The following is a 14990-nucleotide window of genomic DNA, read 5'->3' on the forward strand; positions in this document are numbered from 1 at the left end:
TTCAAACCATCATTGTTGCTTGTGCTTTCCATCAGCATTCAGTTTTTGTTATTTCTGGCATTATTATTGTTCTTGGTTATATCTTACTGCATAACATGATAACAGAGCTGAAATGTTAATATACTTCCATAGAACCTGAAAGAAAGAAACACTGACAAGAAAATTAGGCACAAACACACCCATGTCCATACACATAAAAAGGATTTTTTAAAAGGACACAACATTCTGAACATTGGCAATACATGGTGCACATGTATATCCATATATTTAAAAGAAAAGACAGGAGTACCAAACAGAAATGTAAAAGAAATGCCAGCGGGCAACTCACATCTCCTACAACACAGAATGCCTAAGAAAAAAAATCAAGCCTTTCAATGAAAAAATGCAGGTGGACCAGCGAACTGGAAAATAAAAAGGAAATGATAACAGAAAGAAAAGGAAGAACCAAGAAACGACGATAGCGACAGAAAGAGGATTTTGTTGTTGTTTTTTTGCACATTTTCAGATGTGGATACTGTTGGTGGACAGGGGACTGAGCCGGAGGGGTGGGGGGATGAGGGGTACAAAACCAGAGATACTGTCTGTTGTCTTGGGTAAAGTTACCTTGAGTCAACAGTCGATTGGCATGAGACTCTGGGGCAGTTTTTTGTTGTTCACCTTGTAGTTCTTCCTTGTAGCTATTGATGACAGACATGTTTTGTTTTTGTTGTTGTTGGGTTTTTTTGTCTTTTTACTTTTATGAGTCAGACGTCAGAACCTATATTAGATTATGTTGTGAACACTGTTCAACATTGTGCTGGGAAAGCGCAAGCGGAAGCAGCAATCTGTCTGCCGGCACAGTTGACCACCTACGCATCAAAACATAGTTTACAATTAGGAATATTTATATGTATCAAATGAGCATCTACGACAGCAAGCGGCGGATGAATATGTTTAAATGTTCTTCTATTTCAAAATTACGTAATCATTTAAAATCAGTTTTTGCATTACGTATTTACAAACTGAGGAAATAATAGCAACAACCAAAACATATGCAATAGAAAAGAAAGGGGAAAACTGAAAATCTACTACAAAATTATAGCACTTTGTATCAAATAAAAGAAAGAAAAGGGAAGTGAAAACCCTTGTCAGATTCACAAATCAAAGACATGGGTCAAGTGATCTAATTCCGACCGGTTCAGTCACCTGCTTTGGTTCTCAACGAATTACTGTAGACTAACAGCATACCTATTTGATTCGCACAGTCAGTAACTTTTGTCAGACTGTCTGTGATCGAATACTACGCCTGTCGTGTTTCTATGTGTTATTTTTAGTTCTGCAGAAACCGTTAAAAAACGTTGGTGTGCTTGATCTAAATCCGACCGGGTGGATCTAAAACCGACCGATTTGGTCACATATTTTGGTTCTCAAGGCATTACTGTCAACTGACAGCATTTCAGTTTGGTTCGCAGTCTGTCTGTGATTGTAAATGTCTGTAATGTTTCTGTATCTTATTTTTAGGTCTTCAGAAGCCGTTAAGAACGTTGGTGTACTTGATCTGTATCCGACCAGCCTGATCTAAACCCGACCATGTTGATCTAATGCCGACCAGAGTTCTGAATATGTGAATCTGCATCTGGATATGTACGTTGCAGGGACTGAAATTGACTGTAACTGCAATGGGGAGGGGGTTAGTTGGGGTTCCGCACAGGATCGAGTGGGTCAACTGGTGCTGGCTCTGAACCGTTTGCCTGAAGCCAGTTGACGTGATATCAGGCAGGTTGTTCCACTCCCCCTGTTTGTTATGCAGTGTGTAAGAATTGGTACTGATAGGGATCACACACACACACACACACACACACACACATATATATATCTGAACTGGTCGGAATTAGATCCACCAATTGAAATAATGGATCTAACCTCGACCGAGTTTGTCTGTCACTGCCTGGACAAAAAAATAGCCTTGAAACCAGCTGAAATATAACGTAATCACTTCCCAGACTCATGCTCTATTCACTGGTATGTGAGACAAAGCTAGCGAATCAACTGTTTCTTACATGGTAACACGACACTTGCCAAACCAGTGCGGTGACGTCACAGCGATTTGGCGCCAAAACTGTCGTCGAGAAAGTGGCACACATATGGGGCACTTTACGTGCCACTATGCGTCACCATCGGCTTCCCGTGATGTTCACATTGGTCAAAATGATCGGTTTATTCCGTTGGCGAACTGAACAAGGATTTCCCGGGCTGCTGCCGTGAATTGTTCGGCATTGTGTGTCGTGGGAAGAAGCCGGTGACTGTATAAAGCAGTCGGGTTTAGATCCATGAAAAATCGGTCGGAATTAGATCACCTTACCCTAAGTGTAATGATGTCTATAAGAGAATACGAAATGCATATACATATGGGCCAGATTAGTAATCGGTTAATGGTTCATATCTGTATTTAACAAAAACTAATGATTAATATACTTCGGTTCGGTGATCAAGCACATGAGATGGCAGAGAACACACGAAGAGAGAGTGTTTAAAAGATGGTTCGAGTTACTTCCCATTATCCAATTCTGCATGAGATGAACTTCAGTTTTGCCTGAGGTGGCTGGAGCAGTATGATAGAAGCGTTTTCTCGCGAAGATAACGCACGTCGCACGAATCACAGCGCGTTGTAAAACGCAGATCGTTTTTGTAAATGTTACTGACGGATAAAAGAATAATGTAATTACAATTTTGTTTCACTGAGTTTTACCGTTTCAGTGATACGCCGGCTTTCTATTTCACTGAATTTAGGAGGCATCGAAAGCATGCCAATCGATCCACATACGCTACACCACGTATACTTAAAAAAAAAAAAGAAAAAAAAAGAAGCAAAACAGCCACAAAAAGAACATAATCCCAACTCGCTTGTCAGGCATCGAAAGCCAACCACTGACAAATATGTGAAAACCGTCACATTAAGTTTTAGTTACCGCAACTTGAAATGGCCGAGAGAAATACAAGCAGATAATATAATTTACATTGAAAGATGCACCGATGGAAGGCAAATGAATGAAATAAAATAAGAATTAAAAAAATGGGCAACGTTCAGCGAACTTGTCGTGAACACCGAAGTAGTGCACATCAGTGCATACGTGACTCAGTTACACGTGGGTGGAATTTCATTCCCCAGGTCTTCTCCTGGTCCTCTAAAGTTCACCCTGTTCAGTTACTGTCCCCACTGGCACGACCGACACTATATCCTCAGTGTCTTTTCTCACCAACGCGGCATACTTGTGTACTGAGGCAATACTGATAGGACTGATAGTGAGCCACAAGTGTTGCGTAGGTAATATAGGACTGACAGTGAGCCACAAGTGTTGTGTAGGCAATATAGGACTGACAGTGAGCCACAAGTGTTGTGTAGGCAATATAGGACTGACAGTGAGCCACAAGTGTTGTGTAGGCAATATAGGACTGATAGTGAGCCACAAGTGTTGTGTAGGCAATATAGGACTGATAGTGAGCCACAAGTGTTGTGTAGGCAATGTAGGACTGCCGGATAGCGAGCCACAAGTGTTGTGTAGGCAATATAGGACTGATAGTGAGCCACAAGTGTTGTGTAGGCAATGTAGGACTGCCGGATAGCGAGCCACAAGTGTTGTGTAGGCAATATAGGACTGATAGTGAGCCACAAGTGTTGTGTAGGCAATATAGGACTGATAGTGAGCCACAAGTGTTGTGTAGGCAATATAGGACTGATAGTGAGCCACAAGTGTTGTGCAGGCAATATAGGACTGATAGTGAGCCACAAGTTTGTGTAGGCAATATAGGACTGACAGTGAGCCACAAGTCACCTCGAACACCCTCCTTAAAAAAAAAAAGTCAATTAAAAAAAAAAAAAAAGAATTTTGGTTTGTACGCCGGCTATTTTACTGTTTTGATGTAGAGTTCAGAAACTAAACTAACGTGTCACCACCTTCTTTATTCCGTTTACGGATGGTCCCACAACCACTGTGAAAATATAACCAATAGGTGCAATAATGCAAAACACTAAAACAGGACAAAATAAACTGACCGCGGAGCCGTGTCAGTACAGCATGCACACTGATGTGCGCTAAAGAACCCACGACCGCAGCAATATAGGTTGTCCCTAACAAAAATCTGCAGAAAAATCCACTTTCAGTTAATACACTTGTGTATGTATGCGCGTGATTGCATCCTGACTGAATGACACAAGAAACAAATTGATGAGCCAACACGGCGGGATAAATAAACAAAACAAAACAAACAAACAACAACCCAAACAAAACAAAAAAACAAAAGAAAAAAACAACAATAACAAAACAAACACGGTCATACACGTAAAATGGTAAATGTTACATGTTTGTCTGAGTGTGTATGAGTGCGTGCCTGCAATCTGATTGAATGACACACTGAGGAAACGAATGATGAGCGCCCAACGGCAGCCGTCAGCCAGCTCTGCCCAGGCAGGCAGCCTGTTGTGTAAATGATCCAGTGTTTGTAAAGCGCTTAGAGGTTTGGTCTCCGACCGATGATACTGTAATTCACTGGCTGTTGTGCGCGTGTACTGCCCACGGTGACACACGGCTGACAACTGAACACACACACACACACACACACACACACACACACACACACACACAGAGCAGTGCAGCAGAAGCACTGAGCAGCAGCAGCAGTCTCCGGCACAGATACCCAAAGCCAACCGACAGGGCCTCCACCCGTCACACATGCATACCTACATACAGTACCCAGGCGCCAGTGCACCCTTCACGCACACCTGGCCACGTACACACACACACACACACACACACACACACACATATATATATATATATATATATATATATATATATATATATATATATATATATATATGTATATACATTCCAAAATCATTATAAAAAAATAATAATAATAAAACACACACACACACACACACACACACACAAAACAAAAAAACAAACCCACTTTGTGTAATATGTTTCTGTAGTCATAATTGAACTCTCTTTTATTCTGATTACAATCATAGTTAAACGGGGTCTGTTTGACAAAACACAAGCACTGCACACTCGCACTCAGGCTCTCATACAAGCATCTACAGTATAATTGTACATAATGATGGACATTTGAGCACTACTATCCCGACCGCAGTTGAAGGTGATAGGTTGGTTGGTCTTACTTCTTCACAGGCTTGACGGCAAACGATTCGATGACGGGCAGACAAAGGCAATTACTTCTTTTTACGGGCTTCTTCAACGCTGTATCATTATGACGGCGCACCTGCCAGAGAAGCTGTTTTTGTAGCACTCCAAGTGCCCCGTTTTATTGCATCAGTTACTTTTGTCTTTATGACAGTGAAACTCATGACCAAACACGTATCCTGAGGAGCATGACTGTGTTATATTATGAAACGTGTCAGTTTCCAGCAGTGTCAGTGATTGACTGGAACGGCCCGGGACCAGGAAAGAAGCTGTGTGTGTGTGTGTGTGTGTGTGTGTGTGTGTGTGTGTGTGTGTGTGTGTGTGTGTGTGTGTGTGAAATTGTTGAGGTATATAATTCATATTTGTGATTCATAATATTTGGCACGTTATATTCCATTTGACGTTGTTGTTGTTGTTGTTTTAAATAATAAATGCGACCATTGTTATTTTGCATGTATTTGTGTATTTGTGACGCCACAAGGTAATTTTTCACATTGTTTATGAGATGATAAAGTATACGTGTCTTGTGTGTGTGTGTGTGTGTGCGCGCGCGTGTGTGTGTGAGAGAGAGAGAGAGACAGAGAGAGGGGGAGGGGGTTCTGGTCAAGTCAGTTGTGTACATTTGGGAAAACGCACTTAAACAATAAAACAAAATAAAATGATCACAAACACATATCTATGCACGAAATATGTGAGATTGTGGTTTATTTGCGGTCTTCAAGGGCTATGTCAAAAGCACACTCAAGTTTGAATTGTGGACATTTACAATGAGCCCGGTAGCCAGACATTCTCCCTGGCATGCTTGAATAGATTTAGCTTGATGGCTTTGATTATAGACTGTGATGTTTCAGTTACAGTCCATTGTTATTATCTCCCACCACCACCACCACCTCCCCCCCCCACACACACACCTTTAACAAACATTCCTATTTTTTCTTTTCTTTTTTCTTACTACATCATAGTGTGTGTTCATTTTGGCTGGAAGGCACGCAGGAATTTCAGTTTCGGTATCCATGTGGCACAGGCTTCATTGATTTTGTCCAGCCTTTCAGGTCAAGTTAAATGATCAGTTCGGTCTTTATTATCACGTCCGCAATCCTTAACCGAATCGCACCGATCCCCTCAACATACTTTTATTTATCATTTTTGCTAACAATAGGCTTAAACACACAAAACGAGACTGAAGAATGAAACAAATGATATTTAACACGAATGAAACTAGGTTCATCGAAACTATCTGTTGTGTGTATGATTTCAATACTATAAGACCAAAAACGTACTTGCGTACAAAGACAGAAAGACAGACAGACAGATAGGCAGGCATATATGCAAGCATAATCATATATGTACTTGCATTATAAGGTGTCACATTAGAGACAGACAGATAGATAGACAGATGTATGTATGTATGTATATTCTTGCATTGTAAGGTGTCGCATTACGTAACATTATAATTATTGCATCATCATGTTACCTTACTTTATACTACGTAATATGTAACATTAGGCCTGCATTATTTAGCGATGCTTATACACAGGTAATTATGTACATGCATTCGATCCACTCAATATATCCCCAAGAACCACAGCTAGCTATTGTATAAAGCCTTAAAGATTAGAAATAAAACATGCAGTTGAGCGTGTGTTCATTTTCCCACTTCATTGTTCTTCTGTGTGAATAAGACTAAATGCCGATGATGACTGTCTTTGTCATTTTCAGGTAACAACTGTGTTATTTTACACATCTAAATATACTACCTCTGTAATGTTTGTTTTGCACCACCCCTTCATGAGGGGCCATGGCCTGCACTGAATAAAACATTCGTGTCCGTGTCCGTATTTGTATACCCAAGATCCACATTACTGTACCAAGTGTTGTGCTCTGGGAAAGTTGGACAGATCTTTAGGATTGGGTGGGGTTGAAGAGGGTGGGAGGGGGTGGGGTGGGAGTCTGATGATGTCTGTCGTTTGGTCACACACGGACTGATACACCTCAGTGTCATCTGTGGTAAATCCTCAGAGGATGGCTCCCATCTTTCAACCCCGTCGAACCCCTGGACTTTCACTCACTTCTTGTTGTTTTATTTCCCCCCACCCTTTCTCGCTTTGTCATTGTCAACAGATCTGTCAAGTAAGTGGAACTGATGACAATTTTCAGTGTGGAAAATATCTCTCTCTCTCTCTCTGTCTCTGTCTATATATATATATATATATATATATATATATATATATATATATATCTGTCTGTCTATGTCTCTCTCTCTGTGTCTGTCTGTCTGTCTCTGTCTCTATATGCCTCTCTGTCTGTCTGTCTGTCTGTCTGTCTGTCTCTGTCTCTCTCTGTCTTTATCTGTCTCTGTCTCTGTCTCTCTCATAATCAATCAATGTCGGTATTCATGTAGATATTCTCGCTCCACTGGCTGTCCATAAAACTGACAGCACAGAACATCGTCCCTCGTCAGTCCTGAGCCAGTCAGTCAGCCTGGACTGAGGACCAGAGGACTCGACTGCTACACTGACTGCTGTTAGGACTGCCCACAGTACCGTCATACGTCATACGTCACGCCTCGTGGTCCATGTACCTACCTTGTACCTACCTATCTTCCTTCTACCTGCCTACCGTATACCCACCCCACTGTGGTCACGGTTGGCTGACCGCGTAAGGTTCACGCGCCGTGCCTGTCATTACCAGTGCTGTTTTCAGAGCAAATACATAGTTGTATGTGTGCACCAGTGTGTGTTTGCGCTGTGTGCGATTCGTATCAGCTGAGGAAGGTCTTACTACGTCCATTTGGAGCTTCAGAGCGGTGTGACTGACTGATTCCTGTGTGAAAGGTAAACACGTGTGCGGCTTTAACACATGCATGTGCTTGCACACCACACACATGATAATGAAAATAGCACACACACGCACACACACGCACACACACACACACACACACACACCCCAAAATAACAGAACACAACACGACACAACACAACACAACACAACACACACACACACACACACACACAGAGTTACTACCAATCACCGTTAACTGTTTATGTCTGAAACCTGTGATTCATATCATAAGATGTGACTGGAATGTTTGTGGTCCTAACTGGAATCGAAAATGTTGTATTGTTTCTGCCTATCGTGGTTTGACAACAGTAGGCTTCTGGAATTGTGGAGAAAGAGAGCGATCAATACACCTGCAACACAAGATCTGTGTGACTGAAAATATAGAAGCAAAACGAGTAGGTCTACAGGTAAGCAACAATTCTATCACTACGATAATAAATGACTTAGCTTTTTGTTCTGGTTTGAAGTAGGGGGAAAAGGGGTTACGGAAGCACAAACAATAAATTCTGTTATAAAAGCAGTCGAAGTCAGATCACTACTCACATTGAAGGATCATTCATTATAAACAATAAACTCTACCAGTCGAGGTCAGATCACTACTCATGATGAAGGATCCATATTTTATCAGCCCTGTATAATGAGTTTGCAGAGTGTATAATGATATATATACGATGCGAGAGCGCCATTGAACAAACTCGTGTAACGCTAAGTCTGCAAAAGCTGGTTATAAAACGCGGCTTACGAAAGAACAAGTTGACGTGTACTGGCGAGGTTACGGTTCGTGGTTTTGCTTTGGGAGGCAGTGGGCTGGGGATACTGACGAAAGAATTCTAAACGCAATTGGGCCTGGATCAATAAAAGGCGAGCTTTTCTTGATCTGAGGTGAGTTTGGGTTTCTCTGTCTGTCTGTCTGTGTCTCTCTGTCTGTCTCTGTCTCTATCTGTCTCTCTCTGTCTGTCTCTCCTTGTCTCTGTCTCAATCTGTCTCTGTCTCTGCCTCTGTCTCTCTCTCTCTCTCTTTCTCGATTGTCAACATACAGAACAGTGATACAGTCAATATGTGAGAGATAAATGCTAACTAAACAGACACAGTGGTTCCAGTAGCAAGCGATATATTGACCGTGATAGTGACTACGGTGGAAGCTGGAATTTAGTCTAATGAAAGAGCATAGCCAAAATCATCATGGTGAAAGTCGAGAATTGTATTGAACAACCTTTGTTTTTGGGTGTGTTTTTTTGTGTGTGTTTTTTTGTCGCAACAGATTTCACTTTGTGATATAATTCCGGTTGCTCTCCCATATATGTTTTGTCTGCGAGTGCAATTGTTTTACGATCAAAGTAGATTTTTCTTCAGAGTTTTGCCTTGCTAGGGACAAGCCTTTTGATGCGGAGGGTTCTTTTACGTGCGCTAAGTGCTCTACGCTGCACACGGGGCCTCGGTTTGTCGTATCATCTGAAAGACTAACACCCTGACCACCACTCAAGATCAAGGGAGAGTGGGGGTGGAGTAAAAATCAAGATCCGTGTATATAGGACTCGAACCCGTTTGAACTCGGTCTCCATACTGCAAGGCCACTGTTCTACCGTCATTACTTTGAAAAAACACAATGACAGTGGCTGTGTCGGAGTAGACCAGCTCACAGTGGAAAGTGTCAGTCCAGTGATACGCATACATACTGGGTTAATTCTGTGTTGACACAGAACGCCGCCTCAATACAAACCCGAGCACAAAACCAGGGGGAGGACAACCACCATGCTTCCATCGCTGCTCTCCCCTTCCCGGACAGCCAGACTGTGGGTGTGCTGTTGGCTGTTCTCGGGGGCCGTGCTGTCCGGTGCCCGGGCATACTCCTCGGGTGCCCCGGACAGTCGCTGCAGCAGCATGGTGCCCGGGCACTGGCAGGCCGCCAACACCTACACCGACCCCTTCAGGGTGACTGTCAGCGCCGACACTTACTCCCCTCTCAAGCTGCTGACAGGTATCTTCATCCTCCTCCTCATTATCGTCGTTGTCGTCGTCGTGGTTTTTTGTTATCATCATCATCATCATCATCAGTATTGTCGTTGTCGTCATCGTCGTCTTTGTCATCATCATCATTATCGTCGTCGTCAATGTCATTGTCGTCGTCGTCATCATCATCACTTTGATGAAGATGATGATGATCAGGAACGCCTTGAATTTTATTAACACCATGCTCATCAAAGTTATTGTAATGATATTATTATTATTATTATTGTTGTTATTGTTATTGTTGTTGATGATGATGATATTGATGATGATGATGTTGTTGTCCCTCTCCTCCTCCTTCTTCGTATGTTGTTGTTGTAGTTGAGATTAATTCAGTTGTCGTATTTTGCTGCCCCGGACTTTGATTTTCTTCGTGACGTCATTTTGTTTCGTATATTCACCCCTCTTATGTAATTTTACTATGCATATATGGTTCGTGGTTCAAAACTTTAACATTGCCATTTTCTATAGAAATACTTTGTCTGCCGATACCAAATTTGACTTAAACATAGTATGGAAAAAAAATCTTCACAGTCATACCAATAACAGGTTGTAAGTCTCCCGAATTAAGCCGTTTTTTTTCCGAATCATTAACGGTTTATTTCGTTGAGGTCTGTTCCGAAATCCGAAAATTCTAAAATCCGCTTCCCACTGAGTTGGGCCTGCTGGCATGTAGGTTGCATTCAAGACATTACCTTGTTTTTCTTGTTCACAATTAAAAGGAAAGAAATACAAATTCTGGACAGAAGACTTACTGCAATACTAACTACACCATCGACGTGTTCACTGCATATTAATATTCTAAATTGGACATTGAATTAACTGCAATGAACGTAAAAGAAAAATTGAATCTATCGTTTCTTTCAGCTCATTGTAGGCCTCGGCTGGTTCGTGCAGATCTAGAGATGCACTATGCGTTGCTTTTGGGTTGAAGGGATAGCAAAGTCTCCTTTACCGCCGAAATAAAAGAATAATCGAGGTATGATAAAACACACACACAAAAAAACATGATTTAAACGGCGTTATTACGTCCACTACTATCACATGAAGAAGAAAACGTCAACATTGCTTTTAGTATTAAATTTAGTCAAATGACGTCAGATGCGGTGCAGCAGTGGGGATTAGTCTGCTTGCTTCGGAACTAAATAAGCATGGTTCGATCCCGCTCGCATGCCTTTTTTTCCTTTTTTTCCCTCCCAAGCTTATTTTATATATCATATTTAATACGGAGCACTTTTCAACGATTTTTTTAAAAAATCTCTCTCTCTCTCTCTCTCTCTCTCTCTCTTCAAGATTCCCTTCTGGATAAATCGCGAAGCACAAGTGAGTCTTGAAGGCTTTGCCTCTGTTATATTTTTCCTGTGTGACTCACATGAATTGGAGACGTTTCCTGTGAATTGACTTTTCTGCGTTAACGTGTATTAAGGGACTTTGAAGCATGTACTGTTTGTGTTTATTCGTCTCACATGGACTGGAGAGTATGTCTCCTCTGCACACGGGCTGGAACCTATGACTTCTCTGTTTTCATTTGTCTCACATGGACTGGACAGTATGACTTGAGTGTCTAATTGACTGACATGGACTGGACAGTATGACTGGAGTGTCTAATTGACTGACATGGACTGGACAGTATGACTGGAGTGTCTAATTGACTGACATGGACTGGACAGTATGACTGGAGTGTCCAACTGACTGACATGGACTGGACAGTATGACTGGAGTGTCCAAATGACTAAAGTGTCCAACTGACTGACATGGACTGGACAGTATGACTGGAGTGTCCAACTGACTGACATGGACTGGACAGTATGACTGGAGTGTCCAAATGACTGAAGTGTCCAACTGATTGACATGGACTGGACAGTATGACTGGAGTGTCCAACTGACTGACATGGACTGGACAGTATGACTGGAGTGTCCAACTGACTGACATGGACTGGACAGTATGACTGGAGTGTCTAATTGACTGACATGGACTGGACAGTATGACTGGAGTGTCCAACTGACTGACATGGACTGGACACTATGACTGGAGTGTCCAACTGACTGACATGGACTGGACAGTATGACTGGAGTGTCCAACTGACATGGACTGGACAGTATGACTGGAGTGTTCAACTGACTGACATGGACTGGACAGTATGACTGGAGTGTCCAATTGACTGACATGGACTGGACACTATGACTGGAGCGTGTAATTGACTGACATGGACTGGACAGTATGACTTGAGTGTCCAACTGACATGGACTGGACAGTATGACTGGAGCGTCTAATTGACTGACATGGACTGGACAGTATGACTTGAGTGTCCAACTGACATGGACTGGACAGTATGACTGGAGTGTCTAATTGACTGACATGGACTGGACAGTATGACTGGAGTGTCCAACTGACATGGACTGGACAGTATGACTGGAGTGTCTAATTGACTGACATGGACTGGACAGTATGACTGGAGTGTCCAACTGACTGACATGGACTGGACAGTATGACTGGAGTGTCTAACTGACTGACGTGGACTGGACAGTATGACTGGAGTGTCCAGCTGACTGACATAGACTGGACACTATGACTGGAGTGTCCAACTGACTGACATGGACTGGACAGTATGACTGGAGTGTCCAGCTGACTGACATAGACTGGACAGTATGACTGGAGTGTCCAACTGACTGACATGGACTGGAAAGTTCTAACTGTTCTGTATTTACCTGTCTCACAGGGACTGGAAAATATGACTGCTCTGGGGGAAGAAGGGGGGCGTGGGGGGTGGGGTGGGGGGTGGGGGGGGTTCACATGAACCGTGAAACATACACATGGGTTCTCTCTCTTTTTTTTCTTTCTTTTTTTTCTTCTTCTCTCTCTTCGGTGACCATAGTCTCACATGGACTGTAAAGTATGATTGTTCCATATCTACTTGTCAGACATGGACCGGAAAGTTTGACTGTATATGTATTTACTTCTGTTTAGTTTCCACGTGGCTTCTCCTCTCTCTCTCTCTCTCTCTCTCTCTCTCTCTCTCTCTCTCTCTCTCTCTCTCTCTCTCTTGTGTTGTTTGCTTGTTGTTGTTATTTTAAATGTACTCAACTTCTCACATAAATACGTACGCGTGTCTTCTTCACTTTTCTGTTCTGTGCTCTCTCCAGTGACCATAAAGCTGTGCTCTCTCCAGTGACCATAAAGCTGTGTTCTCTCCAGTGACCATAAAGCTGTGCTCTCTCCAGTGACCATAAAGCTGTGCTCTCTCCAGTGACCTTAAAGCTGTGTTCTCTCCAGTGACCATAAAGCTGTGCTCTCTCCAGTGACCATAAAGCAGACAGTGAGCAACATATACCTGTGTTCTCTCCAGTGACCATAAAGCTGTGCTCTCTCCAGTGACCATAAAGCTGTGCTGTCTCCAGTGACCATAAAGCTGTGTTCTCTCCAGTGACCATAAAGCTGTGCTCTCTCCAGTGACCATAAAGCTGTGCTCTCTCCAGTGACCATAAAGCTGTGTTCTCTCCAGTGACCATACAGCCGACAGTGAACAACATATACATCCTTCACTTTTCTGTTCTGTGCTCTCTCCAGTGACCATACAGCCGACAGTGAGCAACATACACATCCTTCACATTTCTATTCTGTGCTCTCTCCAGTGACCATACAGCCGACAGTGAGCAACATACACATCCTTCACATTTCTATTCTGTGCTCTCTCCAGTGACCATACAGCCGACAGTGAGCAACATACACATCCTTCACATTTCTGATCTGTGTTCTCTCCAGTGACCATACAGCCGACAGTGAGCAACATACACATCCTTCACTTTCCTGTCCTGTGCTCTCTCCAGTGACCATACAGCCGACAGTGAGCAGCATATACATCCTTCACTTTTCTGATCTGTGCTCTCTCCAGTGACCATACAGCCGACAGTGAGCAACATATACATCCTTCACTTTTCTGATCTGTGCTCTCTCCAGTGACCATACAGCCGACAGTGAGCAACATATACATCCTTCACTTTTCTGATCTGTGCTCTCTCCAGTGACCATACAGCCGACAGTGAGCAACATATACATCCTTCACTTTTCTGATCTGTGCTCTCTCCAGTGACCATACAGCCGACAGTGAGCAACATATACATCCGAGGCTTCCTGCTGCAGGCCCGTCCTGCCAGCGATCGTAACTCCGGCACCACAGTGGGGTTCTTCACCAGCGGCTCTAGCACCCAGACTGCCTGCAACGTGAGACAGGCTGTGTCGTTGTTGATCTTACTGTTGTTGATGTTGTTGTGGTGGTGGTTGTGGTGGTGGTGATGATGGTGGTGGTGGTGGTGGTGATGGTGGCGATGTGGTGGCGGTGGTGGTGATGGTGATGGTGATGGTGGCGGTGGTAGTGGCGGTGGTGGTGGTGGTGATGGTGGCGGTGGTGGTGGTGATGGTGATGGTGGCGGTGGTAGTGGCGATGTAATAATTAATTGCAATGTTTTTAAAAGCGAATATGTGAAATGCTTTTATTTGAGAACATATGTTTATTACTCTTGTTTAATCAAGTTATCCGCGTGTGTGGGGTGGGGGTGGGGGGGTGGGGGTGCGGTGCGGGTGTGTGCTGATTATCTGGTTGTGGTTTTCCGCAATTCATCTTTATTCTTATCTTATCTGTCTATTATAATCAATGTGCAGTATAGTAGGCTATGTTTATAATTATATTCAAATAATGTTTCTTAATTCTTTCTGTTTTTACATTAAGAATACTAGTTATTACCTGCAGTGTGTGGATGTATGTATGAAACAATGTATGTGATATTTTTTACATTTGTATCTTCGTAATATTTGTTGGGGCTGTTGTTGGCTTTTACAGTTATGGTCCCCATCTTGTTTACTTGTCTATGTTGTGATAATGCACCTGACCAAATTTCTCCAGTTGGAGATAATAAAGTTATTCTTATCTTATCTTCTTATCTTATCTTATCTGATGGTGG

General features: G+C 42.8%; 1 protein-coding gene across 1 annotated transcript in view; it reads left to right on the forward strand.

Annotated features, from left to right (window-relative positions):
* The first annotated feature begins 7820 nt into the window (after window positions 1–7820).
* The window catches only part of LOC143295252 (uncharacterized), a 16614-nt gene continuing 9444 nt past the window's right edge, over window positions 7821–14990 (forward strand). Inside the window, exons 1-3 of the mRNA XM_076606832.1 lie at window positions 7821–8017; window positions 9725–10002; window positions 14120–14253. Coding sequence (XP_076462947.1) covers window positions 9777–10002; window positions 14120–14253 — 360 coding nt within the window. The 5' untranslated portion in view covers window positions 7821–8017; window positions 9725–9776. The remainder of the gene's footprint in view (window positions 8018–9724; window positions 10003–14119; window positions 14254–14990) is intronic.

The sequence above is a fragment of the Babylonia areolata genome, chromosome 20 (assembly GCF_041734735.1).
Source record: "Babylonia areolata isolate BAREFJ2019XMU chromosome 20, ASM4173473v1, whole genome shotgun sequence".
Taxonomy (NCBI): domain Eukaryota; kingdom Metazoa; phylum Mollusca; class Gastropoda; order Neogastropoda; family Buccinidae; genus Babylonia; species Babylonia areolata.